The following is a 25,961-nucleotide window of genomic DNA, read 5'->3' as shown; positions in this document are numbered from 1 at the left end:
CCTTGTCTTTGATGACGCTCACTGTGATGTGAAGTCAAACAGAGTTCAGACTGTTGCTCATATTGAAGTGATTGAGGAAAGTCCAACCTGAGAAAAAGAGCACATTGCATGGAGGGAGGTGATGGTTGCTCATCCCCACGTAAGGCAAATGGTCTGTTGTGAAAAACCAATTGTTCCAAGAAGCTGGACCACAGCCGTCCCTGGGTGGGCTTGAACCACCAACCTTTCAGTTAACAGCCGAACGCACTAACCAATTGCACCACAGAGACTTCTTCTGTGTGTTTGTGTGGCATTTTCAGGGGGCGTGGCCAATGTTTTGTCCCACACGATGAACCTTATGAAAGTTATAGGGGTTGGTGGATCACTTTGGTTCCTAAAAGTATTGAGTATATATTAAGTATTGGCCGTCATAGAGCCGCTGGAAAAGAAGCATCTCTTAAAAGAGAAAGTGTCAAAAGTCACTTTTTGTCAGCTGGACTTTGCCTCGTTGCTCTTTGACCCTGAATGGACTGAGCAGTAAAGAACTCTGACATATGCTGCTTCTGAAAAGGTTCACATGGCTGCCGAAACCCGGGATTGAACCAGGGACCTTTAGATCTTCAGTCTAACGCTCTCCCAACTGAGCTATTTCGGCTCACACCACAGAAGTCTGACAGCCAAATTGGGTGTGGTCTGTTGGGGGCGTGGTCAATGTTTGGTCCGACACATCGAACCCCATGAAACTATTGTGGTTGGTGGATCACTTCCTGAAACTATTGAGTCATAAGTATTGGCCATCATAGATCCACTGGAAAAGAAGCGTCTCTTAAAAGATCAACTGAAGCGACTTAACAACTGATTTCCTGGCATCACTTTTTGAACAAATTGATTAAAACTCAAAGCCACGCCCACTTTACATGAGGACCGTCTCTGTGGATCAGTCAGGTAGGGCGTTCGGCTGTTAAGAGAAAGGATGGAGGTTGTAGCCCACCCAGGGACGAGAGCTTCATGAGGGTGCCTCAATGGTCCAACTTCAACCTCACTTGTTATGAGGTCAGAAAGGAAATTTCTAAATCACAATGCAAATCCTCCATTTGGGAAGAAAACATCAACTGTCACTGCTGCTGGTCCTGTGTGCAATGGAGTCACCAAAAAGACGACATCTCAATGTAAGCTATGTGCTTTTATCTTCAAAGTGGATTGATGTGTTTGTAGTCTGAGCTTGACTACATTGGTCAGTCTAACAAAATGGAGGGGAGTTCTGGGAGATACTGGCTTTGGGTCTGTCAGCAGAGGGTTCATGTGTTCATGAGCCAGAGCGAGATCCAGGGAAGGAGGTCCAGAATAAAGAGCACATTGCATGGAGGGAGGTGATGGTTGCTCATCCCCACGTAAGACAAATGGTCTGTTGTGAAAAACCAAATGTTCCAAGAAGCTGGATCACAGCCGTCCCTGGGTGGACTTGAACCACCAACCTTTCGGTTAACAGCCGAACGCGCTAACCGATTGCGCCACAGAGACTTCTTCTGTGTGTTAGTGTGGCATTTTCAGTTGCCGTGGCGAATATTTTGTCCCACACAATGAACCTGATGAACATTACAGGGGTTGGTGGATCACTTTGGTTCCTAAAAGTATTGAGTATATATTAAGTATTGGCCGTCATAGAGCCACTGGAAAAGAAGCATCTCTTAAAAGATAAAGTGTCAAAAGTCACCTTTTGTCAGCTGGACTTTGCCTCGTTGCTCTTTGACCCTGAATGGACTGAGCAGTAAAGAACTCTGACATATGCTGCTTCTGAAAAGGTTCACATGGCTGCCGAAACCCGGGATTGAACCAGGGACCTTTAGATCTTCAGTCTAACGCTCTCCCAACTGAGCTATTTCGGCTCAAACCACAGAATTCTGACAGCCAAAGTGGGCGTGGTCTGTTGGGGGCGTGGTCAATGTTTGGTCCTACACATTGAACCCCATGAAACTATTGTGGTTGGTGGATCACTTGTGCTCCTGAAAATATGGAGTCATAAGTATTGGCCATCATAGATCCACTGGAAAAGAAGCATCTCTTAAAAGATCAACTGAAGCGACTAAACAACTGATTTCCTGGCATCACTTTTTGAACAAATTGATTCAAACTGACTGATTAAAACTCAAAGCCACGCCCACTTTACATGAGGACCGTCTCTGTGGTTAAATAAGCATCTATAAATAACTGAATTGTCACTGAGCTGACGATGCACGTGACACCTGAATAAAATGACTTTAGATCAGACGTTCTTTCAATAATACGTGTGAAAAGTCACTGAATGAGACAATCAAGCACAGGTTGTTGTGTTGAGGCCTGCATGACAGATGATCACATATTGTAACACAACACACTACGTTTTAACTCATAATTCATATTACCTACAAATAGATTGGTCGTCATTAATTTCAGGGGATCAGTAGAAGTAAAGTAACTCAAATATATATATTTTTAAAAACTCACCATTAATAAGGATTCGTCCTACAGTAAAGGAAGCTGCTGACTAAGCGCTTTTTTCGAGGCGACTGAAAGCCCTACACAAACCTTTATTGTTTCACATCAGTCACACAGGTGGAGGTAAAGTGTGTTGGAGCCACAACTGTCCTGTTAATTCCCATCAATTCCCATGGAAAGCTTCCAACTTTGAAAATTCCCGGAATTTTGCAACCCCAGTTGCAAGTGATATCAAAGTTTCACTTATCAAAGTTTTGAAATATTCAAGGGTGAGTTGTTAAAACTCTGTCCCACACGTTTCCTGTCAGCTTTTTGTCGTCAGATCGTTCTCGCCTCGTCGGCGACGTTTCCTGCCGCAGGAGCAGCTGAATCCACTCGTTTCCCACAAAGCACATCTGCGGAACATCAAACAATGTTTTAGCGCCTTTCAGATGGTTGTGGAGGTCAGGGGGTGTTTAGGCCGTCCGCCACGGCTCCGCGGAGCGAGCAGAACACGTTTTATATGAAAAGAGAGCTCATTATTTTATCATCACACTCATTTTCTCAAAGAGACTGTTTTTAATCTCCTTGGATGAAAGGAAAAAAAACACTTCTGAAACACTAAAATCAAGAAAACAAAGCTGTAGAGGAAGAACACAAAATTTCAGTTGAAATGGCTAAAACAGCAAAAATGGATCAAATATAAAATATTTCGTTTTATAAGCAAACTAACCATAATTGTTAAAAACATCTCTTTTTGGTTAAAAATGTTGAAGAATCTTTGTTTTGGTATTTTAAGTATTGCGTCTGGTTGTGGCTGGTAGAAGCTCATTATTTTGGTTTTGAGACGCTGAAGACATGGTGGCAAACAAAACGGAGCAAAAAAAAGATGGTCTCGGCCTCGAAGGTTAGAAATGAATGCCTGTGTTTTACTGTAAATATTTGAAATACTGAAGCTCATAAACTTCCAGGGAAGTCAAATAGAGATGCTACGATACCGATACCAGTGAACCTCCAGTGTCACCCGGCGAGTATCACATGATGTCATCCATCAGCAGCAGGGAGACGACAGGGCGAGCAGTTTGCAGAGTATTTAATATTAGTGAGAATAACAAAAGTAAGAGACTGTAAATTACGTTCGGCCAAAATAGGAAGAGAAGGAGAGAGAGAGTTGGTGCAACACCAGCAACTTAATCGCCACAGACATTGGGACCGGCAGAGTGAGCCTGATGGCACTTATTAGTTTATCTGCTCAGTGGATCAGAAGAATTTTACTCTGAGCCATGCTACATGCTGCATGCTACATGCTAAAGAGTTCCGGGGCTAACACACCAGCAATGCTACACGCTGAACATGATTAAAGTCAGCTAACGCTAAACTCAGCTTGTGTGTTACGCACATGCTTCAGCTTCAGCGTGTTGGAGATGTGTGTTGCCAAGGAGATTTGTGGCAACGCAACGTAGCGGAGGAGGTTCACGGCAATGTAACATAGTGGAGGCGGTTCACAGCAACGCAACATAACAGAAGGGATTTGTGGCAATGCAATGTAGTAGAGGTGGTTTGTGGCAACGCAATGTAGCAGATGTGGTTTGTGGCAATGTAACATAGCTGAGGTGGTTTGTGGCAACGCAACATAGTTGAGGTGGTTTGTGGCAACGCAACATAGCTGAGGTGATTTGTGGCAATGCAACATAGTTGAGGTGATTTGTGGCAACGCAACATAGCTGAGGTGGTTTGTGGCAACGCAACATAGCTGAGGTGGTTTGTGGCAACGCAACATAGCTGAGGTGGTTTGTGGCAACGCAACATAGCTGAGGTGGTTTGTGGCAACGCAACGTAGCTGAGGTGGTTTGTGGCAACGCAACATAGTGGAGGCAGTTTGTGGCAACGCAACATAGCTGAGGTGGTTTGTGGCAACGCAACGTAGCTGAGGTGGTTTGTGGCAACGCAACATAGTGGAGGCAGTTTGTGGCAACGCAACGTAGCTGAGGTGGTTTGTGGCAACGCAACGTAGCTGAGGTGGTTTGTGGCAACGCAATGTAGCAAATATGGTTTGTGGCAACGCAACATAGTGGAAGCGGTTCGTAGCAACGCATGGCCTTCATGTATGGTTCTCATACGGAGTACGAAGTGACAGTTGGATGAAAAGTTGTTGGACATTGGGAAACGTTGCACTTCAGCCTTCGGCCGTCACGTCATGAAGACGTTGGACCAGAGAGAAGATCACGTCTCTGCGTGATCAGACAAACAATCTCTGGAGGTTTAGATTGGAGCAAAAACTCCTCACTGCTCACCAGTCCGCTCTTTTAGAAATGACCTTCAATAATCTAGTTCTTTATTTATTTATTATTTATTTATTTGTTTGTTTATTTGTTGCAACACCAAGGCTAAGACAAAGTCACAGTGAATGTTTGAACTTGAAATCATCAGATGTAAATGACACATTTTCAAACAGTTTTAATTGTAATAGGATTCACTAAGTACTCTGAATGGGCAAGTAACTGAAGGTCAGTACTTGTACTCGTCCTCCCACGCTTTACACCGTGACGCTTTTCCTCTCCGCAGCCTGCGTCCAAGCAGCTGTACGAAGATGAAACCGCCTCCTCCGTGTTCGGCCTGAGGTCGGCGACCGACCCGTCGCCCTCCCCGTCGCCGTCCCCCTGCAGCTCGGACCGCCCCCCCCTGGGCTGGAGTAGCAACAACAGCAGCAGCAGCACGGCCACGTCCGCCAACGCCGGGCCGCCCGTGGCCGAGAAGCCCCGCTGGCACCCACTGGGGAGGCGCACGCCGGCCGGCTTCCTGCCGCCAGACATCACGTCAGGTGAGATTCGTGACGTTTCGCTGACGTATTGTCGTTTTTTAGACTCGCAAAAATATCACTTCGCCTTGAAACACATTTTCAGTTTTGGATTTCCTGGCGTTCCTCAAATGACTCAATAATGATGATGATGATACATTTACAGGCTAAAATTAATGCAAATCAAAGAAAAATTCTAAATAAATAAATAAATTATTGACGATTATGCGCGGAACACTTTATCCAGGACGGCGACTCCGGTCAGAGAGCAGAAATGGACACCGCGTGTTGACTTTATCCCTTTTAATGGAGTCGAATGATGAATAAGTGAATGTATAATTATCGAAGAATAGATGACTGAAGAACAATGCAGAATGATGCAAAATGTAGAATGAATGATGAACGATGAATGAATGGTTTTCTGTAACACATAAAGAACGTACAAATCAATAACCGGTGGTAATAATACTCCACAAACTGACTTAAATCCCTTATAGTGTCGCACTCATGCAGAGTTAGCCGATTAGCATTAGCTTCATTCACATCCGAGCTAAATGACACAGAGCTGTTACGGAACACACATCTACCGACCTCGACACTGAATATGAACACTTGTAGGCTTGATGACTATTAAGGATTTACTTCTTCACGAACGCGTTCAACATGTAACGAGGAGTTCACTACCGTCTTATTATTATCAGAAAAACTCCGTTCACCGAGGACCCCATCACCTGACTGGGCTGTCCAAAATAATGCCTGACGAAAAACCCCTATTCTAACACAACACACAATACACTTCACAGGGAATTTGTAACACAAATAAATATTGTACCTCCACAAAAATCTCCTTTCGTATTTTATTCAGGTGATGCTTTATTTATAAAACTTAATTGCAATATAAGAGGTCGCGATGGTTAACAAATGAGCGATGAGTAGAAAAGAAGACGTTTCTGAATGACGCCAGTGATTCTGAACTCCATATAATGACCTCAATAGGTTTGGATTCACCATTAGATTTGAAGTGACGCAAACAGGATATTTCTATCTTTATTATCTTAATTTAAATGAGCGGACAGCCTCTCCCCTCCTGTTCATTGTGGAGACTTTTTATTGTCTCCAACTGTGACGTCCAGACGCTCCCATGAAGTGCAGTGAGATCAATATCCACCACACTTAATATGGTGTCATTGGATTTCTATATCAGGCATTTTCAAGTATTTCATCTTTTGGCTTTGTTTTTCCGTCAGTATCAAAAGGCTATTATTGTGAGGAAACGGAGAAAATAGAAATATTTTAGGGTGAATATTTGTGCCACTGTCACACACCAAGTGAAAGGCGACCTGAATATGTTTCAATCACGGGACAAAAAGCACAGAATGAACTGATATACCCGTTTGAAATGTCACTTCTCCCATTCAGAAAATGTCTTTTCAGCCTTGCGATGGTTACGTATTTGTTTTTATTGGATCACAGTCGTCTGCAATTTGCTGGAAAAGGTTTTAATAACCGAGTGCTGACGCTTTTGTTTGCACGTGTTTGCTAATGTCCAAGACACCAACACGAATGTCTTTTTTTTTCTTTTCAACGAATTCTGAAATGCTTTCTTGTTTGGAAATATACCTGGTAAAGCTTTTGTTTTCCCTAAACTCAGATTAACTGTCATTTCCAGTAAACCAGCTGCCAAAAACACCTTCATTTTCTAAAAGGGACTAATGAAGCTACTCGTATTCCTTTACAGCTATGCTAATGAAAGAGTCTTAATAATTGCTCTCTATCCACTTGCTGTTTCAAAGAAGTATAGTTTTCATCACTGGAGGCCTCTCAGTCTAAACAAAAGACGAGATTGTTGTAAAGTGGTTTTAACTGAGGTTAACATAGATCAGGGGTCGGCAACCCGCGGCTCTTTGGTCCCTCCACTGCGGCTCCTTGAGCCTCGGTCCCACTGCAGTTCATCCTGGAGGGACGTAAGGAGGCAAAGCCACCCAGAGAGGGACGTAAGGAGGCAAGGCCACCCAGAGAGGGACGTAAGGAGGCAAGGCCACCCAGAGCTCAGTCCCTCTACAAAGAGTGGTACAATGTAGGGTCGTGAACGACGCAGCGATGTAACATCATTACAACAATAATGGATGAAGAAGGTAGAATTGCGGCTGCAGGTCATGACAGCGGCTCAACTGGTGTCTGAAGCTGGGAGCTTCCTGTACCTTTCACAGTAAAACTGCGACAATTCCAGGAGGTTCATTCCAGACTTGTTGAGAGTGACGGAACATTCTAGTGAATTACACAACAACTACAGGACATTAAAGACACAACACTCACACTCATGGTTCTAACAATCCACATTTATCTTCCATTTTAATAATGTGTAGCAATAAAGGAGCTGAGAGCTGCAATGCATTATGGGAGTTTCTGTTTGTCGTGTTTTAAATGTAATTATTGGGGGTTATGTTAGGTTTGTAGTGTTGGTAATAATTGTGTTTTTGTTGTTTAGTTCATGTAGTTTAGTTTATTAGTTGTAAGTTGTCAACCAGCAGTGAAGAAGGTTTTGTGTATCGTGTCCTCCTGGCATGGTCTTCCTGTGGGACTGTCAAAATAAAATGTGCGGCTCTCTGGGTGTTGAGTTTAGTGGAAAACTGTACCAAATGGCTCTTTGAGCATTAAAGGTTGTCGACCCCTGGGCTAGAACGAAGAGCCGCTACCTTGGAAACGACAACCAACAAGAAGCAGCAACAGACCAGCTGAGATGAACAGAACAGACTTGTCGTGGTTGCGTGCGAAACAATCCGACGCTCGTCTGAACTTCCGCAGCTCGTCTCCGTCACGTCCTCCACCTTAAATGCACTCCACGAGCAGCCGTTTTGCGTGAACCTCGCATTTGAGTGCACGTCGGAGCGGGACTCGCGAACGAGCCCGGCGTGCAGATCCCCCACTCTTTTTGTTCCAGTTCTGCACGCTCAGGCCCGGAGGTCTGACACTCACACGTTTCACTGGCTGGTTTAAAAAGCACCGCAGCTTTTCAACAGGCGACGACGTGACAGGAGCTTTAAGGAGGACGCTGCTGCAGAAACACCACTTGACGTCGAGAACATTTTCAAGTCGTGACGTGTGTGTGTGTGTGTGTGTGTGTGTGTGTGTGTGTGTGTGTGTGTGTGTGTGTGTGTGTGTGTGGTGTGTGTGTGTAGTGTGTGTGTGTGTGTGTGTGTGTGTGTGTGTGTGGTGTGTGTGTGTGTGTGTGTGTGTGTGTGTGTGTGTGTGTGTGTGTGTGTGTGTGTGTGTGTGTGTGTGTGTGTGTGTAGTGTGTGTGTGTTGTGTGTGTGTGTGTGTGTGTGTGAGTGTGTGTGTGTGTGTGTGTGTGTGTGTGTGTGTGTGTGTGTGTGTGTGTGTGTGTGTGTGTGTGTGTGTGTGTGTGTGTGTGTGTGTGGTGAGTGGTGTGTGTGTGTGTAGTGGTATGTGTGTGTTTGTGTAGTGTGTGTGTAGTGTGTGTGGTGTGTGTGTGAGTGGTGTGTGTGTGTGTGTGTGTTTATGTAGTGTGTGTGTAGTGTGTGTGTGTGTGGTGTGTGTGTGTGTGTGTGTGTGTGTGTGTGTGTGTGTGTGGTGCATGTGTGTGTGTATGTGTGTGTGTGTGTGTGTGTATGTGTGTGTGTGTGTGGTGCGTGTGTGTGTGTGTGTGTGTATGTGTGTGTGTGAGTGTGTGTGTGTAGGTGAGTGTGAGTGTGTGTGTGTGTGGTGTGGTCCCCCTGGTTTTTCGGCATAGCAACCGCTTCATCACCGGGCGCCGCTCCCCTCCTTCCCACTCGTATCCATCTCCAGTTTAAACATCTCTCCTCTTCCTCCTCCCCCCATCGTGTCGCTCTGCCTCACCCTCCTCACCCGCTGTGGCGAGGAGGAGAAGGTCAGCCGTAATGGTGGTGCACTTGGTGGGGATCCACTCGCTTCACACACAAAAAACCAGCAGCCAGAGACGGGAGGAGATGAAGGGAAGAGACTTCTCTTCCGACTCTGTTCCTTCGCTCATGATCCAGCTGACTGTCGTGAGAAGACCCAGACCCAAGAGACCCAAGAGACCGTCCCCCGGCGGGTCACGAGTGTGGGGGATTTATTTGTCGGGGACTGTTTTTCGCTGTGGAGGGATACGAGCACAGTGTCCGTGCTTCCACCTCGCTGTCTGATCGCTCACAATCTCAAACTAATCCAACTTGTCAGTGACTCCTGCTTTCTGCTCCCTTCACCTCCTCCTGTCTCTCTCTCTCTCTCTCTGTCTCTCTCTCTCTCTCTCTCTCTCTCTCTCTCTCTCTAAACCAGCGAACAGGTAGCATGCAGCCAGTTTGCTGTTGCCATGGTAACGCACCACTCTTCCTCTCGCCTCCTCCTCTTCCTCACACCCCCCCACTCACCAAAAGTAGGAAGGAAGAAAAAGATAGAAACAAAGAAAGAGCAGAGGAGGTGAAGATGGAGAAGAAACATTGGAGATACACGATGAAAGATTAATGAATGAATGAAGTAGAGAGAGAGAGAGAGAGAGAGAGCGAGAGAGTGAGAGAGAGAGTGAGAGCGTTGATCTCCTCCTTCCCTCCGCCCGTCTCTCTGCTCCCGCTCATCTCGGTCCAGCGATTTTCATGAATGAGCGGCGCTCTTCCCTCTTCCTCCAGACAATCATGCAGAGACGGGCTGAAGGCGACACGGAGGGGAAAACTAGTGCTGGAATATTCACAAAACGTGACGCCTGATCAATATTTTAATTATTATCTAGAACAGTGTTTTTCAACCTTTTTTGAGCCAAGGCACTTTTTTCTTTGGAAGAATCTGGAGGCACACCACCATCCGAAAATGTTAAAATGTGAAACTCTGTAGCCTCTATTAACAATATAAAGTCTTTGTCATCAAAGTTTTATCAACAGGAATCAAATAAATACAGAAAAAAGTATTTCCCAATTTCTTTTTTTAATAGTGACTCCCTCAGTGTGAAACCTGGACCTGATGGATGAAGAGCTGAGATCCTGGTTCACATTCTTCCTTTTCAAAAACTTCTCCATCACTGTCACTGACACAGTACTTTGATACAAGATGGTAGCAGGAGGTGGAGATTAACCACACTGACGTCTGTCAGTTTCGATTTCACTGGCAAAGTTCTGTGCTGCCATCTAGTGGTGAAGAGTATTTATACATGATTACTCTTCAACACACTGTCGGCTGTGAGAGCAAATGTTTTTGAGAAAAAAATGTGAAATTGGATAATTTCCCACGGCTCACCTGACTAGATCTCGCAGAAACACCAGTGTGCCGCGACACAGTGGTTGAAAAACACTGATCTCATGAACGTCTGTGATACTGATGTAGTGGTTAACAGCCTATCCAAAGTCACGGTTCAATTCCAGGCCTTCCTGTGTATTTAAATGTGAAGTATGAAGGACGTCTCTCAAAATGAACCAGAGATATTGTGGATATACATGCAGCCTCAAACGAGGAAAATCTTCTGTCTATCAGATCTTTTCTTTCCTTCCACGCTGATGAATGTGTTTGAAAAGCACTTGGAACACACAGCCTCGTTAGAAAACTTTACAGGACTTTGCACACTCTTCCTGTTTCGGATCAACCTCAGTTTTCTAGAATCACGTCACAAAACGCCTCACCGGAGGGAGAAACAGGACGCAACGATCGGAGCAGCGAGCAAATGGAGGCGAAACACAAAAGAAAGCGTGTGCGGGATTCTGTTTATTCTCTCCACGTCACGTCACGCCCTCGCGTACCACGCAGCCGGCATCACCGTCTTCCAGCAGAATCACCTGCTAGGTGGAGGTTTACATTGCAGAGTTTCACCCACGCTACCAGACTTAACTGTTCGAGACTGTTTGAGACGTGATGTTAATGAGAGGAGGAGGCTTTCCGAGCATTAGCATAGAAAGCAGCCAGAGGCAAGTGGATGTGAAACGACTGTGTACTTTAAAGTGAACTGTAGTTCCTGTTAAATAAACGCTGCGGTGCATCTCTTTATTTCTACAAGTCAATTATTTGACTGCGCGTTGAGCTCAGGACACTAAAGCCGCCGTTTGGCTTCGACCAGAGAAGAAAGATAACGTCTGGTCTCGAGGCTGAAATCAAGCGTTTGGCAGGTTTTGGGCAACGATCAAGAAATAATCCTGGGATTAGGAGTAAACATATCGTCAGTCGCTGCTCATGGTGGCAGCTTGTTGGGTGGCACTCTTTAAAAACTTTAGGAGGCTTAGTGACTTTATATTTATTAAACAAATGAGATGCAGCAAAGGGGATTTGATTGTTCTACAACAATATAATGAAGCTTGTGCTTTACTATCAGTTGGTTCTGAATCATTTCTGCAAGCAAAAGCTTGAACAAAGTTGCCTTTTGCCAGAAACACCTCAAGTCAAGAAACACAAAATGGCAAGAAAATGAAGGACATGATTTCACGAAAGTGAAAAAAAACAACAAAAAAAACAAACGATTTGGTGTATTTTTAAATGTTCACTATATAGCAGGAGCAACTATTGCACATTTATTCAATAATGATGCTGCAGTCAAATCTTGAGAAGGAATTAAAAAAATATATATAGTTACTTGCAGTAGAACAAAGTCTTTTCCTTTGAAACACACAGTCTTTAAAAAAAAAAAAGTTCTGAAAGAAAGACAAAGCCGGGCAGTGTGTGTGTGTGTGTGTGTGTGTGTGTGTGTGTGTGTGTGTGTGTGTGTGTGTGTGTGTGTGTGTGTGTGTGTGTGTGTGTGTGAGTGTGTGTGTGTGTGTGTGTGTGTGTGTGTGTGTGTGTGTGTGTGTGTGTGTGTGTGTGTGAGGCATTCATGCAGGCTGCAGACGGGTTTAATCCTCTCGGCTTACCTGAAGCGCCTCCATCCAGCAGGAATCCAAAAGGCAGCGGAACTTTTCAGAACTGCTCGCTAAATCCCCGTCGGCTCCACACTGCGCCCTCTCCAGCACCGCCAATCCATTTCTGCACAGTTTTGGATGCGTGTCTAATTGGACGCCGCTCTGGAAGTGACCACACGTTGACTAGACGGCCAGTAAAAGTAGTAAAAGTACCCGACTGCAGCTCTGGATTGAAAAATCAGTGGCAGTTCATTATCTTTTAGAAGCGGCCATGTTTGGTCTCTGTCTTTCGCTGGTGTTGCATTTGAACAGCGAGACACTGCATGTTTGACTTCTTGTTTCCCTTCTGGATCTTTTTCATCGTGTCTAACATGATTTTCCACTCGACTCGGTTGCGTCCATTACAACATAGTGCCACCGCGGCGTGGGCGGAGTCATCAGAGTTCAGCGATAGAATGTCTCTCTCTCCCGACGTGGACTGGACATGTATTTAGAGCTACCACTCTGTGTTGGATATCAGCTCAAATTGTTAATACTACAAAAACGTGGATTGTTACGACCGTGCTTCACTGTCCGGTGTTTCGGTTTCACTGGTGCCCCTGTCAACTGGTGACTTCTGCCACCAGCTGATGTTAGAATAAGACAAACAAACAGTACGATACTGTACACTTGAGTGGAAATGCAGTTAAATGGTGTTCGTCAACACAGCTACGGATTTCGGTGGGTTTTTTAACTTCTGCTGTGCCGATCACCAGTTAACAGGGAAGCCAATTAATCCAAAACACTGGTGGTATCCGTGGCTCGGAGGCCTCCTGATACTCGTCGCGGGTCACTCCGTTGAGTGTGTGTGTGGTTTGTCCAAGAGACCTGCAGCGACACCCCGGGACCCAAACAATTTCAATAATCCAACTTCAAAAGGTCATTGTCAGTCACAAGAGCTCTGAGCGCCATGTGACCTCATGTGACTCGCAACAAAGGTCATCAAAGAAAAAGACTATTAAGAAGCCACAAAGAGTCGGGCCCCCAGAATGACCGTATACGTCCTGGATGAAATTTGATTGTCCAGTTAGGATCGTGTGACACACTCTCAAATCTTGTCTTTCTGGTAGTTTTATAATTTTGGAGGCATCATAAAGGGTCAAGGAGTTATGACAATAAGAAGTAGCTCCGTCAAATCCTGTCAATGGCAGTGTGGAATAAAAAGGAGGAATACGTTTGTTGAAATCTGCTCCTTCTGGCGGAGCTCTTTCTTCCAGACCGCTCATCGGATTTATTGTGATTTATTGTGATGTATTATGTAGTGGTATGCTGTGTTTTGTGTTAGAACTTGTTGTAGAGGCCAAAAACAGGAGTCGTTTTCTTGGTCTGTCAAGTTGTGCAACTGCTGCAAAATGAATGTCTTGCAGAATCGTCTCTGAGGTAAAGGCTGATAGTTTTATTAATGATATTTATGACTGCAGCAGAAACAAAACGATTCAAACAGTCCGGAGGAGAGACCAGACCAGCCAAATGTTGGCTAACGAAGACAGAGGATGCAAACTTAGCGCTTCGCCCCAATGTCCGTGATTAAAGAGGCAGACGGAGCGGCAGGGAGAGAACGAGTGCGTGACAGCCGGACAGGAAGTCGTATTTACCGCCACTCGATGGCTGAGTCGTCTCTGCTGGACGGCGGGAGCGGCTTCGACTCAAACACTCCAGTTCGGTTGGTGCACAGAGGGGAAGGACTTCTCTAATGGCGCTCGGTGAACGAGCCAAATGGGCAGGCTGTGGGGAAACAATACACACCGCGTGAATGAAGAAAGTGACGAGACAACAGAAAAAAAGCATGCGCTGTTGGACTCCAAGTCCAACATAATGACCAAAGTCCATCTTGTGTCTTTGGACTTCCAGAGGCTCTCAGTGACTCGTGAACTAGAGCTACACTCGGTAGAGCGCAGACCTCCGCCAACGCCTCATTAGTTTGCAGAACCGTGTTAGCATCGCTAGCATGAGAGCCGCCAGCTCATATTGATGCTAACTGGGTAGCTCAGGTGGCTACGTCACTGTGTGAAACACTGAGCAGGGAGCGTCTCCATGGCAACAGACGCTGATCTCCTTTGAGCTCCTCCTTGAGGGGCCTCTCTCCTCCACTGTATATGGGGAAAAAAAATGTCGCAGGTGTTTGGAATTTATTCAGAAGTAGTTAGCCATTAACGTCCCAAAATCTAACCGATTGGTCCTTGTCTGTCCGTGTAAGTTAGTAAAATACATACGTACATACATACATACATACAGGATACTAAGCTGTAGGCCTATGTTAGGTCTTTGCCCTAAGGTTAGCTTTAAATGTCAGCGTTTGGATTGCTCCGTTTTATTTTCACACAGTTTGTCTAATGCTAATTCTCGTCACCAATTTACACGTTTTTGAAGAAAAGACTAATGACTTAATGAGTGAATAGAAGCCTGGCAGAGTTTTACTGAGTTCTCTGGACGAGTGCGGTGCTACGTCGTGTGTTATGGAGGTGATCAAGTTGGCACCTGCTTCCTTCAACGACTCTTTGGATTACGTTCTGCTCTGAGACTTCAACAGCAACAATAGAACAACAGATCTCACTACAGCATTTGCTATAAATCAGCTGAGCTTACAGCAACTGGAAATACCAACACTGAAAACACCTGCCTTGTAAGTGCTTGAAACTAACTTCTAAAATTAAGTAGATGTTAATTTCTTTGTTGTGAGAAAACAACTTTGCAGGTTTTTGTTGCCGTTCAATGTTGTGATTGACAGTACTATTATTTACACACAGAAATGAAACAAAACTCAGAAAAATAACTTCTTTCCTCGATTCAGTAACGGAGGAGGTAGTTCCATAATCAAATGGGTGTATTTATCATTTAGATTTTGGCATGGCTGGTGAATATCTTTAATAAAGGCACATATCCAAAATATGTGATCTTATCATGTTCCTGTAATGAGCAGGTCTGACTTCGACAATGTTCCTCAAACAGGAGAAATTAGGTTTTAATGACCTTGCTGATATGACGGTGAGAAAATTGAATCAGAATCTAAAATTACCTTCAAACTGATGATATCGGTTTCAGTCAGATTTCTGGCTTGTGCTTTCTGCTTAAGTTGTGTGTGGGATTCTGGGGGGAAAGAAGCCGAAAGCAGCTTTCATTACTAAACTCTAGGTTGACTAGTGTTTCCAGGTTGGTTCTAATTCTCAAGGAGACCCCATGGTCTTCACTCCAGGATGATGCCGCGGCCACACCGCTGCTCTGAGACAGCGCTGTGTGGATGATATGGATGATATCAGAGTCGTGGTCACAACGGCTCCCCGTCCATAGAGGAGATGGATGGATTGACGTGTGTCAAAACACATAAATGATGTATCTTCAGCTGATTCTCTCAATGCAAATGTCTGGGTTTATTTGACAGTGCCTTGTCTTCCACTGGAAATCCAGCCAGTGAGTGAAAATGCTGAGTGGAATGAAAACAGTCAATGCTGTTTGTCTGAACCACCTTTGAAGACCTGACTTGAGAACACCGCAGCTTTTTAAAAGGTTGACTTCAAATCAGAAGAAGCTCTCAATCAGATTGTTCCCTTCACATCTCCTCACAGTTATAATCTAATGCGTATTGCCGCGTCAACAGCGTGATTGGATTTAATGTTTTTTTATTGAATTTCCTGCACGTCAGGTAGAATTAGTCCGGCCTGCGTCACGCTGACCTCGCTGCTCCTGTTCCCTCTCTCTGCTGCAGGTGACGGAGGAGGAGGGAAACTTCAGTGCGTGGACCTCCTCCAGCACTCCCCGTCTCCATCGCCCTCCCCCGGGGAGCCCTTCCCCCACCAGCCCCACTCGCTGGAGCCCGTCACCGACACCCCCCACCAGAACCTGCCTCTGAGGAAGACGCACTCCGACCTCGACGCAAACTCTCCGGCAGGTGTGTGTGAGCCTTCCCCCTCCTCGCTCGCCCCTTTTCTGTGTGTACAGGTCCACTCTGTCTCTCTCCAAACTGCGCAACACCTCCGTCGGTCCACAGCTAAAAAAAAACTTTGTCCTTTCATGAGGTTACATAAAAACATCTCTCGAAATGTAACGTGGCAAACGTGTCATCTGCCTATTTCTTCTCTTAAAATCAAGTCAAGTCAAAATCTGGTGGAGTCGTTTCATAAGCCCCTCCCAAACAGGAAGTAGCTTCAGGAAGGAGGTGGGGCTTCCCAATGTTTCTGCCAGAAATGTGAACACATCCCAGAAATCTCATCTTGTTTTGGACTGAGTTGTGATGCTTGATTTACCCTCTTTACCACATTAAGGGGTTGGTGTGATCCTTAGAGAGCAGAACAACATACTAAAGTGTCAACTTCCTAGGTTAAAAAGGAAAACTGTTACTGGCTCTCATTATGGCAGATGATACTCATAGGTTAACAGAAAACCCCCAACAACCAAATTGCCAGACAAAATCCATGCAGCAATGGAAAGAACACCTAAAGTCCGTACAGAAAGGCTCGCAGGGTTGAACCCGGTAACCTCTTATTGTGAGGCAACGGCACTTACCACTGCCCTGCTGCGCCTCTCTTCAGGAGAACTGTTCAATCTCTTTTTTTACTTCTTGTTCCACTTTTTGTTTCTCTCAGCAAACTGTGGCCAGAAGCCAGGCGAGTCGTTTCATGTCTAATTACAGGATTCACTCCAGCAGAGACATTCACTTGCTTGCGATGTAAATGGGACCAAGTAAACAGTTTAACCTGAGTAAAGCCTTAATTAAAGAGAAACTACGACATCAAAACAAAGCAGAAAACCAATGGATCCTGACAGTTTTGATGTTATGAGTGAAGATTAGTTTACACTTGTGACATTTGTTCGATAGCAGTGATCCTCAGTGAAAGTCGATGTCATGCAAACAGGATTAATACGTGTTGTCATGCCACACAGTTTATGACCTCCCTCACAACTGCAAAGAGAATGTTTGTTTAATGCCTCGTTCCCAGCGGCTGTGTTTCAACAGCAACCCAGTTCCAGTCTTCCTCGGATAATCAAAACCATTTTCTAAATACCCAACAAGAGAGATTCACTTTTAATGAGAATGCTTTAAAGTTTGTTGAGAGGCAGCGGTGTCATATTGACTGACAGGGTCATAGAAGTACTGTCAACAGTTTTTTTTAAAGTAATTATAATCAAACAGTTAGAAGCATAACACAAAACAAATACTTTAGTGAGAGGAATGTCACCCGAGATTGAAAAAGCAAAATACTATACAATGTAATTATGGTAACATTTTACTGTACTTCATTGTGAAAATGTATTTTGTTACAATTTGATTAAAGTTGTTGCTGGGAAATATTTATTTAATTATAACTATTTATTTATATATAACTATAAACCGTTTCACATGCTATCATTATTTATTTATTTTATTTATTTTATTTATTTTATTTATTTTATTTATTTTATTTATTTTATTTATTTTATTTATTTTATTTATTTTATTTATTGTATTTATTTTATTTATTTTATTTTATTTATTTATTTATTTATTTTTAGACATTTCATACGTTTGCCATCACGCATGTAAACTGAATGATATTGATCTATTTTGTGTTTTCAAAACCAGCAATCTCCTTATTATGCCGCTTTTATGTTTATCTGCTGTAGAATTTATTACGGCTGTGACGGTGAGCTGAGGCAGTTTGTCTCACATCTGTTATTACAACTTTTCGGCAAGGTGAATTTGTTTCCAGTAATTGTATTCTTCTCTCCTTCGCCCTCCTTTTCAGATAACAACTTGAGGCTGCGTGCCTCAGACCATCTTCACCCAGGAGTGATGGACCACTCTGGGTTGCTGTGCTCCAACACACCCTCCGCCTCATGGAACGGACCCAAGGGCTCCACCTTTTCTCCCGGAGCATGGAACGAGCCGTATAACTACAGCATGAACAAGGGCCCCGCGGTTCCTCCCAAGCAGCACACGGTCATCGGTACCATGGGAGGGAGGTCGCAGGACGGCCTGATGCTGGTGAGCAAGGGACAGTCGGTCAGCTCCCACTCCAGCTCGTTCACATCCGTGACGGACACCTCGGGGCGGCAGACTGGAGTCTCTCTTGCAACGGCAATGATGGGGAAGCGGGGTGAAACAGAAGGGGTGGCGGCGGACGGAGGGAGAGGGGGAGGAGGCGTGGAGGTGGGGAGAGGACGGGAGAGATCCGCCCGGTCCGTTGCAGCGCAGAACGCCTTCAAATTCAGAGAGCGTTCCCTCTCCACGCCCACAGATACGGGATCTTTTTGCTTTTCGGAGGCCGGCATTGACCAGCCGGACGGTCATTTCACGTCTGCAGGGAATGGGAACAATATGGCAGGAGATCACCAACAGGAGCATCATCATTTTGTGGGTTTGGGTGAGAACTATGCCCTACTCTATCCAAGAGGGAGCTCTGAAGACAGCGCCAGTACCACAGACACAATCTCAGTCACAGCTTCGGACTACAGCACTGAAGGCCGTCTGCGCTTACGTTCCCGTTCCATCTCGCTCAAGAAATCCAAGCGCAAGCCGCCACCTCCTGTAAGGAGCGTCTCCCTCATGAAAAACCTTGGCGAAGCCGAGGGGAGAATTCACCACGAAGGGAGTCTTTACCGAGATGGCCGTCCAAAAAGTCTCCATATTCCGAGGGACCATTTCCCAGACTTCCAGCCAGATTTCCTTCTGCCAAGCTCAGCCTCCATACACAACATTCGTGAGAGAGAGCGAGGCCAGGGAGGCCATGATGGACCTCCAAGTCTGGAGGTCCAGGCACCAGAGAGAGAGGCAGAGACCGAGATGGCTTTCCCTGCTCACTGGCAGCTGGGAGAGTGGAAGAGCAATGACCCGTACAGGTTAATTGAAATATTCTGTGCAACTTGTAAATGAGGAATATCTTCAGTGTGTTTGGCAAATATACCCAATGTCTTTTCTATTTTTGTCTCTCATAGGTCTCTATCAGGATCCAGTACGGCAACAGGTACCACAGTGATCGAATGTATGAAAGTCAGAGGAAGCTCTGAGTCCCTTCTTGACTCTCCCTCCACCTCCAGAGCAACCTCACCCTGTCATATCTCCATGGAGACTGACCTCAAGGCATCCTCACCCTTCAAACCACCCGGACTTATGTCCCCATCAAGTGGCTATTCCAGCCAGTCAGAGACGCCCACCCCGACTGTACCGCTGAGTCAAGCTGGCACCGTTGGCACAATTGGGTGTAAAATGCGCCCGAAGATCCCAGAAAGGAAATCATCACTACCGTCACCCAAAGACCCGGCTGCAAGATCGAGATTGTCCTTTGAAATGCCGGGTAATGCACATCTGGATCTGTCATCAATCAAGCCAAAACAAAAGGCCAGCAGGCGGCACTCAGACACCTCAACAGCAGCGAAACCCGGGAAGATCAGTCCCAGCTCATCTCAGGCTCTGCCTGTCGTAACCCAAAATGAACTAAAGACGATTCGTCTTCGCTCTGTTTCTCGCGGCGACCTGGAGGACTGCCCTGATGGGGCGTCTGACACCATTGAAGAAGAGCAGCAGGGCAGAGAACTAGCTGAAGACCCGAGCCCACCACCCACTCTACCAAAACCCAAGCCACCAGTTGCTGTCAAGCCCCCTTTGCCCAAACGGCCCATCAACCTCCTGCTTAAATCTCCCTCTTCTACTTCCCCTCTTGCCCTTGACTCACCTCCCGCCTCACCCGTGGACCGTCCGGTGCCTTTAGGCAACATCTACAAAGTCATGAGAAAGCCCAAACCCAAAAAACCTCCACCACAAACTCCAGCAAATACTGCTGTTGTCCAAGACTCAAACTCCAGCACAGTCCAACATGATCCTTGCTTCCTGCCCCACTCCCATTCCCTCTTCGATCTTCCCCCTCTCCCAGACCCGCAGCCTCTCCTGGAGGACCCAGTGTTAGAGCCTGAGTTTGATGCGGACCCAGAATCCAGTCTGTGGCCCGGGGACGGCGGGTCACTCCCCTCGCCCTGCAGTAATCAGGAGCCGCCGGAGCTCCAGGACAAAAGCAAGACTCTCCCTTCAAGGATGACAATCTCCTGTCTGGCTGAGCTGTCAGACAAAAAGAAACCCAAGGTGATAAACACATTACAGATGAAGTGCAGCAGTGTCCTTGTCCATGCAAACTGTGCGCCTTTTGATTCTTTCTTTACTTTCATTTTTTTCTAATAAATCTGTTTCTTTTGATAATTCCAGGTTCCACCTCCAGTCCCCAAGAAGCCAAATGTCTTGCTTCTCCCAACGTCATCACACTCCTCCGCCAATGGCAGCACGGACCGCCAAACGCCACAGGCCGACAGCCCCATGGGGTTACGGTCTCCGGTGGGAGGGTTCCCACCAGAAGATCTTCAGAACTTTCCCAGTGTACCAGAGATGCCGGACCAAGACGAGAACCACTTGGGAACAGATGAGGAGAGTTCAAAAGAGTCATCGCTCCAGGACTCCTCCCTCACGGAGATGGAAGCGAAGATGGCGAGCGCTGGGATTGCGACAGGTACCTCCATAGTGCCAAACGCAACGGTCATTTTAAGGCACTTTATTGGCCAGAGGATGACGTTAGGAGCACAATCATTCTGTTGACTTTTCCATCATAGCCTTTAAAAACGTGATCCTCGTGTGGATTTGATCAAACATTTCTTTTCTTCTCATTACACGTGCTTGTTTTGTCAACAATAGACTGTGAGCTACATTTGATTATGATCCTTCCCTGCTGATGTTGATGTGTTAACCTACTGGTTCCTGCCAGAAGGGAAGCCTCAGGTTTTTGGAGGAAATCAGCCCTGACTGCTCTCGGATTGGACCAAATCAAAACACATAGTGGTTGACACAGTTTGTAACAGTGAAGATGACATTCGCATCTCGTCGTTTCTTAATCTTCTGTAATTGAGTCGGATTTGAACATTCCTGCGAAAAAGAAGTTCTGCATTGCACCACACGTATTTTACATGTTTTAAAAGGATTTTTTCCCCCCTGCCTTTTCCAGATGACTCCGCGAACGACTGCTCTAATGAGAAGATGGTTCTCCACATTGCAGAGGAAACCGATGACGACTTGATGGCCAACACGCCAACGACGCACACCACTGAAGACCTGTTCACAATTATACACAGGTTTGAACACACACACACACACACACACTCAAATGACAAACTGTGATGATGCCGGAAAATACTTTTCTTCAAATGGCTGTTGAAAAAAAAACCCCCAGTGCTTCACAGTTTTGAAAGTGGCGAGTTGTTCCCGGAGCACAAATGCTTTTAGCCGTCTCTGAGCTTCCCTGGCTGCTTTTTATAACACCGAAGCATGTGATGAAACACGTATTGTCTTGTTTGAAAAGGCGTGAGGCGGACAGAATATGAGGTTCCCTAGCAACAGCTACATGTGCGGCGGGTTACTGTGCGACCAGCGGCTCTTACTCCGTGTTCTTTGCAGAATTTCTCTCTCTTGCATACGCACGCATGGAAGCAGGCACGCTTTGAGTAACACAAGACGGCTCGTCACTAAGCAACAAGTGTTGGTGATTTTACCTTGTGTGGAGCTGAAAATAGCCTGAGAGGTAGAGAAGACCGAGCGAGAAGGGAAAAGGGAAGACCAAGAGTCAATATTTTCATCTCATACAAGATTGAACAGAGACCCTAATGTACATGTTAGCTTTCCACTCCTCAAAATGAGGAACTGGAAGAGAAACTTGACGTGTTTGCTGACGCTGTCGTCGTCTCTTCCAGGTCGAAGAGAAAGGTCCTGGGTCGCAAGGAGCCGTCGGACTCCTTTGGCAGCCGCCAGAGTTTGGTGTCGCCGGTGAAGCACAGCAGCGGCGGGACCGAACTGCGGAACCTGACGCTGGGCAGCCAGAGGTCGAGTTCCCGCAACGAGAACTTCATGGCCCTGCTTCAGAAGAAAGGCAGCAAGTCTTCCAGCGGAGGGGCGAGGGTCTCCGCCATGGAGCTTCTGAAAAGCACAAATCCCCTGGCGCGACGCGTCACCGAGTTCTCGACCGCCGCCACGTCGCACTGCGAGGGCGGAGACGCGGCGCCGGGGTACGACAGACCAAACGACCAGTGAACGTAGAGGATTGTGCACAGAAGTGACCCGGGCTCGTCTGCTGTTAACGAAGCTACCAACCAATTCTACAACCTGCCGCCCGCGGGGGAAACAAACCTTCTGATCCACGGGTCCAAGCGGATTGCTCCAACTACTGATTGACCATTTCCACTGTCCAATCGAATCGGAGCACATCGTTGGACACAAATGGTCCCTCCCACGGTTGGAGCACCAATTGTCCCCCATCAGACCAGCCCCTCTGGGACAGGAAGACATCAGAATTCTCACAATATATTCAAAGGAAGTTGAAAGGTTGAAGGTGATGCTTTAATACTGCGCCGTGTTTTGGTCCCTGGGAGTTTGTTCGGTGGACGGTGGACGGTGGACGGTGGACGGTGGACGGACGAAGCGAACACTGGGAATGAAGGTATACTGTGGATATCTTGTGTTCCGGCTCACCGATCACGAGAGTGGATCAATACCTCTGATCTAGAGTTCCAGCGATCCACCCGGAAAGAAAACATGAATCCAAGACGCAAATGGGTTAAGCTAGAGATCGTACACCCGGTTCTTGTGTGACGGTACGGGAACAACTCCTGCACACTGACGTGAAACAACAAGGAAGGAATTTCGCCCAGAATTTGGTCACCGTGACTTTTCAACAGATAAAATACAGACCTGCAGGATTTACATCGAAAACCACACGGGGGCTTTCTTGCCGCCAGAGGTGAGGCATGAGCATGTCACAGATTTACTGCTCCGGCTGTGAACGTGGACGTTGACCTTCCCGAAGCATTCCGCAGAGGCACTCCCGCAAACGGATCCCATATTGGAACGCAAGCACTTTTCTTTCTTTGCCGGAGTCGGAGGTGGTTTACATGGCACGGCCAACGTGCCGCTACATTATTTTCTCATTAAACATTATCTTTTGAGTCCCGATTAGAGGGTGTTGTTTCGTACCTTTATTTTTTTTTGCCTGTACGAACAACGTGGCCATCTATTGTACATGTTTAACTGAGTCACACTGTACGTAATCGTGTACAAAGATAAATGTAACACATCTATCAGCGAGCAGACACAAAGACTTAAAATAGTGTACAAAAGGCCTCGGACGACAAACTGCCCACGCGATGAAGGGAAGACACAACATTCACACACGCGGATGACAAACAGAAAAGGCCAATCTACACAAGTGTGAGTGTGTGTGTGTGTGTGTGTGTGTGTGTGTGTGTGTGCTGATGAAATCACGCCTGTGGAGTTTCTGTACGGAGAGCATGAAGCAGGCCTGGTTGTTAAAACAGGGTTTTTATTCGTGTTGGTCTCTGGTGTCGGGACCAAAGGACTGTTAAGAACTATAAACAGACCAGAGGGGACCTAGCGGTGTGTGTGTGTGTGTGTGTGTGTGTGTGTGTGTGTGTGTGTGTGTGTGTGTGTGTGTGTGTGTGTGTGTGTGTGTGTGTGTGTGTGTGTGTGTGTGTGTGTGTGTGTGTGTGTTCCCTCACTACATGTCACACATTGTGAGTGTGTGTTTGTGTCACACTCCACTCCGTCACTCCTTCTCTCCGGGACGGGATCAAAGTGGCCCTGCTTTGATCTCACACACATTCCAGACGCAGGGGGGTCTCTGGAACGTCACAGGTTCTGGAAGTCAAGGAGAACGGAGATCAGTGGAGGACAAGAAGGAAAGATTTTTGAGAAGCGTGGAAGAGGAAGGAAGGAAGGAAGGAAGGAAGGAAGGAGCGTCTGCCAGATCGGAACTCTAGAAAGAGGGATCCAAGACATCTGTGTTCAGCATCAAGCAAAGATCTCAGATGACTCTGGGACAATTCAGGGTTTTTTTGAGGGAAATCAAATAATGTTCTATATATATTTTCAGATAAATTGGTTGTGGAACCGAGAGATTTCCAGAACTGGTGGATTAGTGAAGCGGAGGCGTTCCGGAGCCCCGGAGGATTCTGGAATGTCTGGAGACTAAAACCTTCCTGCTCCGTCCATCTGTTAGAGAGAGCGTCCGTTTGTTTTTGCCCTCCTCTGGTGCGTCGTTCCGTCTTTGTGGACGAGGGACGGCGGCGACGATTCTCCGCGCCGTCGTCCCTCGTCGTCTCCCCGTCGCCGTCGTCCTCCTCCTTTCATCCCTGCAGGAGCACACACTCCATCTGTCTTTCGTTTTCACTCCATCTCCTCCTAAACACTGCAGCGTAGCATCGCCTCTTTATACGTCTCTCTCTCTCTCTCTGTTTTAACCTTCTATTCAGTCTCTTGCCAATCCGCGGCCTGCTCCCTTCCTGTCTCCTTTCACTCCCTCTCTCCTCCTCCTCCTCCTCCTCCTCCTCCTCCTCCTCCTCCTCCTCCTCCTCCTCTCTACATTCAGTCTATGCATCTGAGCTCAGCAGAAGACGCGACACCGAATGAATGTCAATGAATGACTGTTACAAAAAATACATCCTGAGTTTGAGAGTGCAAAAAAAACATGTTTTTTTTTCTAAATCAGCCCTGATCTTCTGCCTTCTCTCTCTCTCTCTCTCTCTCTCTCTCTCTCTCTCTCTCTCTCACTCCTTGAGCTTTTATATTATTCTTTATGCATATGACATGGAGTAACCATAGCAGAGTGAATGGATGAATGGGTAGGATCTGTGCACAAACAGGGGGACAGGAAACATTGAGATGCTTTTGTTATGATTATTCTTTTTTTTAATGTGTGTGTGTGTGTGTGTGTGTGTGGGGGGGGGCACAACTTTTGGACTGTGAACAAACCCGCCGGACCGACCCTGGGTTCTGGATCGACGGCCCGATTAGCAATAGTCGAGCCGCGACACTCGTCCTCTGCATGGAAGGACTGCGGGAAAACAGGAGGGAACTTTTCGTCTGCTGACTGCCAGTTGGTCGGGGAAACTATCCAGGTGCTATTGAGTCGGAGCTCCCCCTGGTGGCTGGAAAGGGGGGTAAAAACAACAAAGGAGTGTGGGGGGTCTGCTCCTCACACGACTCCCTTTCCAACAGCAGCCCTTCAGGTATTCCATCATCCTGATGAAAGAAAAGAAGAAAAAAAAAAAGTTTGGAGATGCATAAATCATCACATTTATGATGACTCGTCAAGTGACGCTTGTTTTCAATATTTAGTGAATGAAAAAAAGATAAACCTATAAAACTCTGTGTTTGTTTGCCTTGTATACTGAAATATGGGTGTGATGCTGCACCGATTTCTTTTTTTTAAACGTTTTTGGGTTGTTCTTTTTTTATTGTTTTTAAATTTCAGCTGCCTTGGAGGTGCGCACACACACACATACACACACACACACATAAACATACATACACACACACACACACACACACACACACACGCACCAGCTTGGCTGACTCTGGCCAGATCGAGGCGTCTGCTGCTGGTTTTAAAAAAGGGAAGCGTTTCCGTTCACCCTGACTGATATTTGCCCAAATCTGCCAATCGAACCGCGGCGTGCAGCGCATGGGAACGCTAGCGCCGATAGCGCCCCCCTCAGGCTGCAGGGAGCGACGCCACGCCGGAGCCGGCGACGATACAGGTCCAGTTAGCCGCCAAAAGATGTGACGTTCGCTTGTTCGCCGACTGACCGATTGGGATTCTCTCAGTCACAAATGGTCCAAACCAACAGAAACAAACCAGCCGAGGTGTTTTTTCTTTTTTTTTTTAATAGTTTGTACAGATTTTTCTCAGAGATGGCGTCAATTCAAAAGATCTTTATTGTCGACACAGTGCCATATTCCTGTGCAATTTTTTTTTTTTTTTTAAAGATTTTTCTCCAAAGAAACCGAGACGTTTAATGAAAATCGGAGCCGTCACTGGAATCCTCTTTCTACTCCACCTCTG

General features: G+C 46.2%; 1 protein-coding gene across 1 annotated transcript in view; it reads left to right on the top strand.

Annotated features, from left to right (window-relative positions):
• Nucleotides 1–24,133, top strand: part of nhsl2 (NHS-like 2) — a gene marked incomplete at its 5' end in the record, with an annotated part of 154,110 nt that extends 129,977 nt beyond the window's left edge. The window contains 7 exons of the mRNA XM_080518808.1: nucleotides 4,999–5,254; nucleotides 15,803–15,985; nucleotides 17,820–18,912; nucleotides 19,009–20,149; nucleotides 20,270–20,567; nucleotides 21,057–21,183; nucleotides 21,799–24,133. Of these exons, the coding sequence (XP_080374934.1) occupies nucleotides 4,999–5,254; nucleotides 15,803–15,985; nucleotides 17,820–18,912; nucleotides 19,009–20,149; nucleotides 20,270–20,567; nucleotides 21,057–21,183; nucleotides 21,799–22,135 (3,435 nt within the window). The 3' untranslated portion in view covers nucleotides 22,136–24,133. The remainder of the gene's footprint in view (nucleotides 1–4,998; nucleotides 5,255–15,802; nucleotides 15,986–17,819; nucleotides 18,913–19,008; nucleotides 20,150–20,269; nucleotides 20,568–21,056; nucleotides 21,184–21,798) is intronic.
• Nucleotides 24,134–25,961: the final 1,828 nt, after the last annotated feature.

The sequence above is a fragment of the Blennius ocellaris genome (genome assembly GCF_963422515.1).
Source record: "Blennius ocellaris genome assembly, chromosome: 23".
NCBI lineage: Eukaryota > Metazoa > Chordata > Actinopteri > Blenniiformes > Blenniidae > Blennius > Blennius ocellaris.
This window is presented reverse-complemented; position numbering and strand designations above follow the sequence as displayed.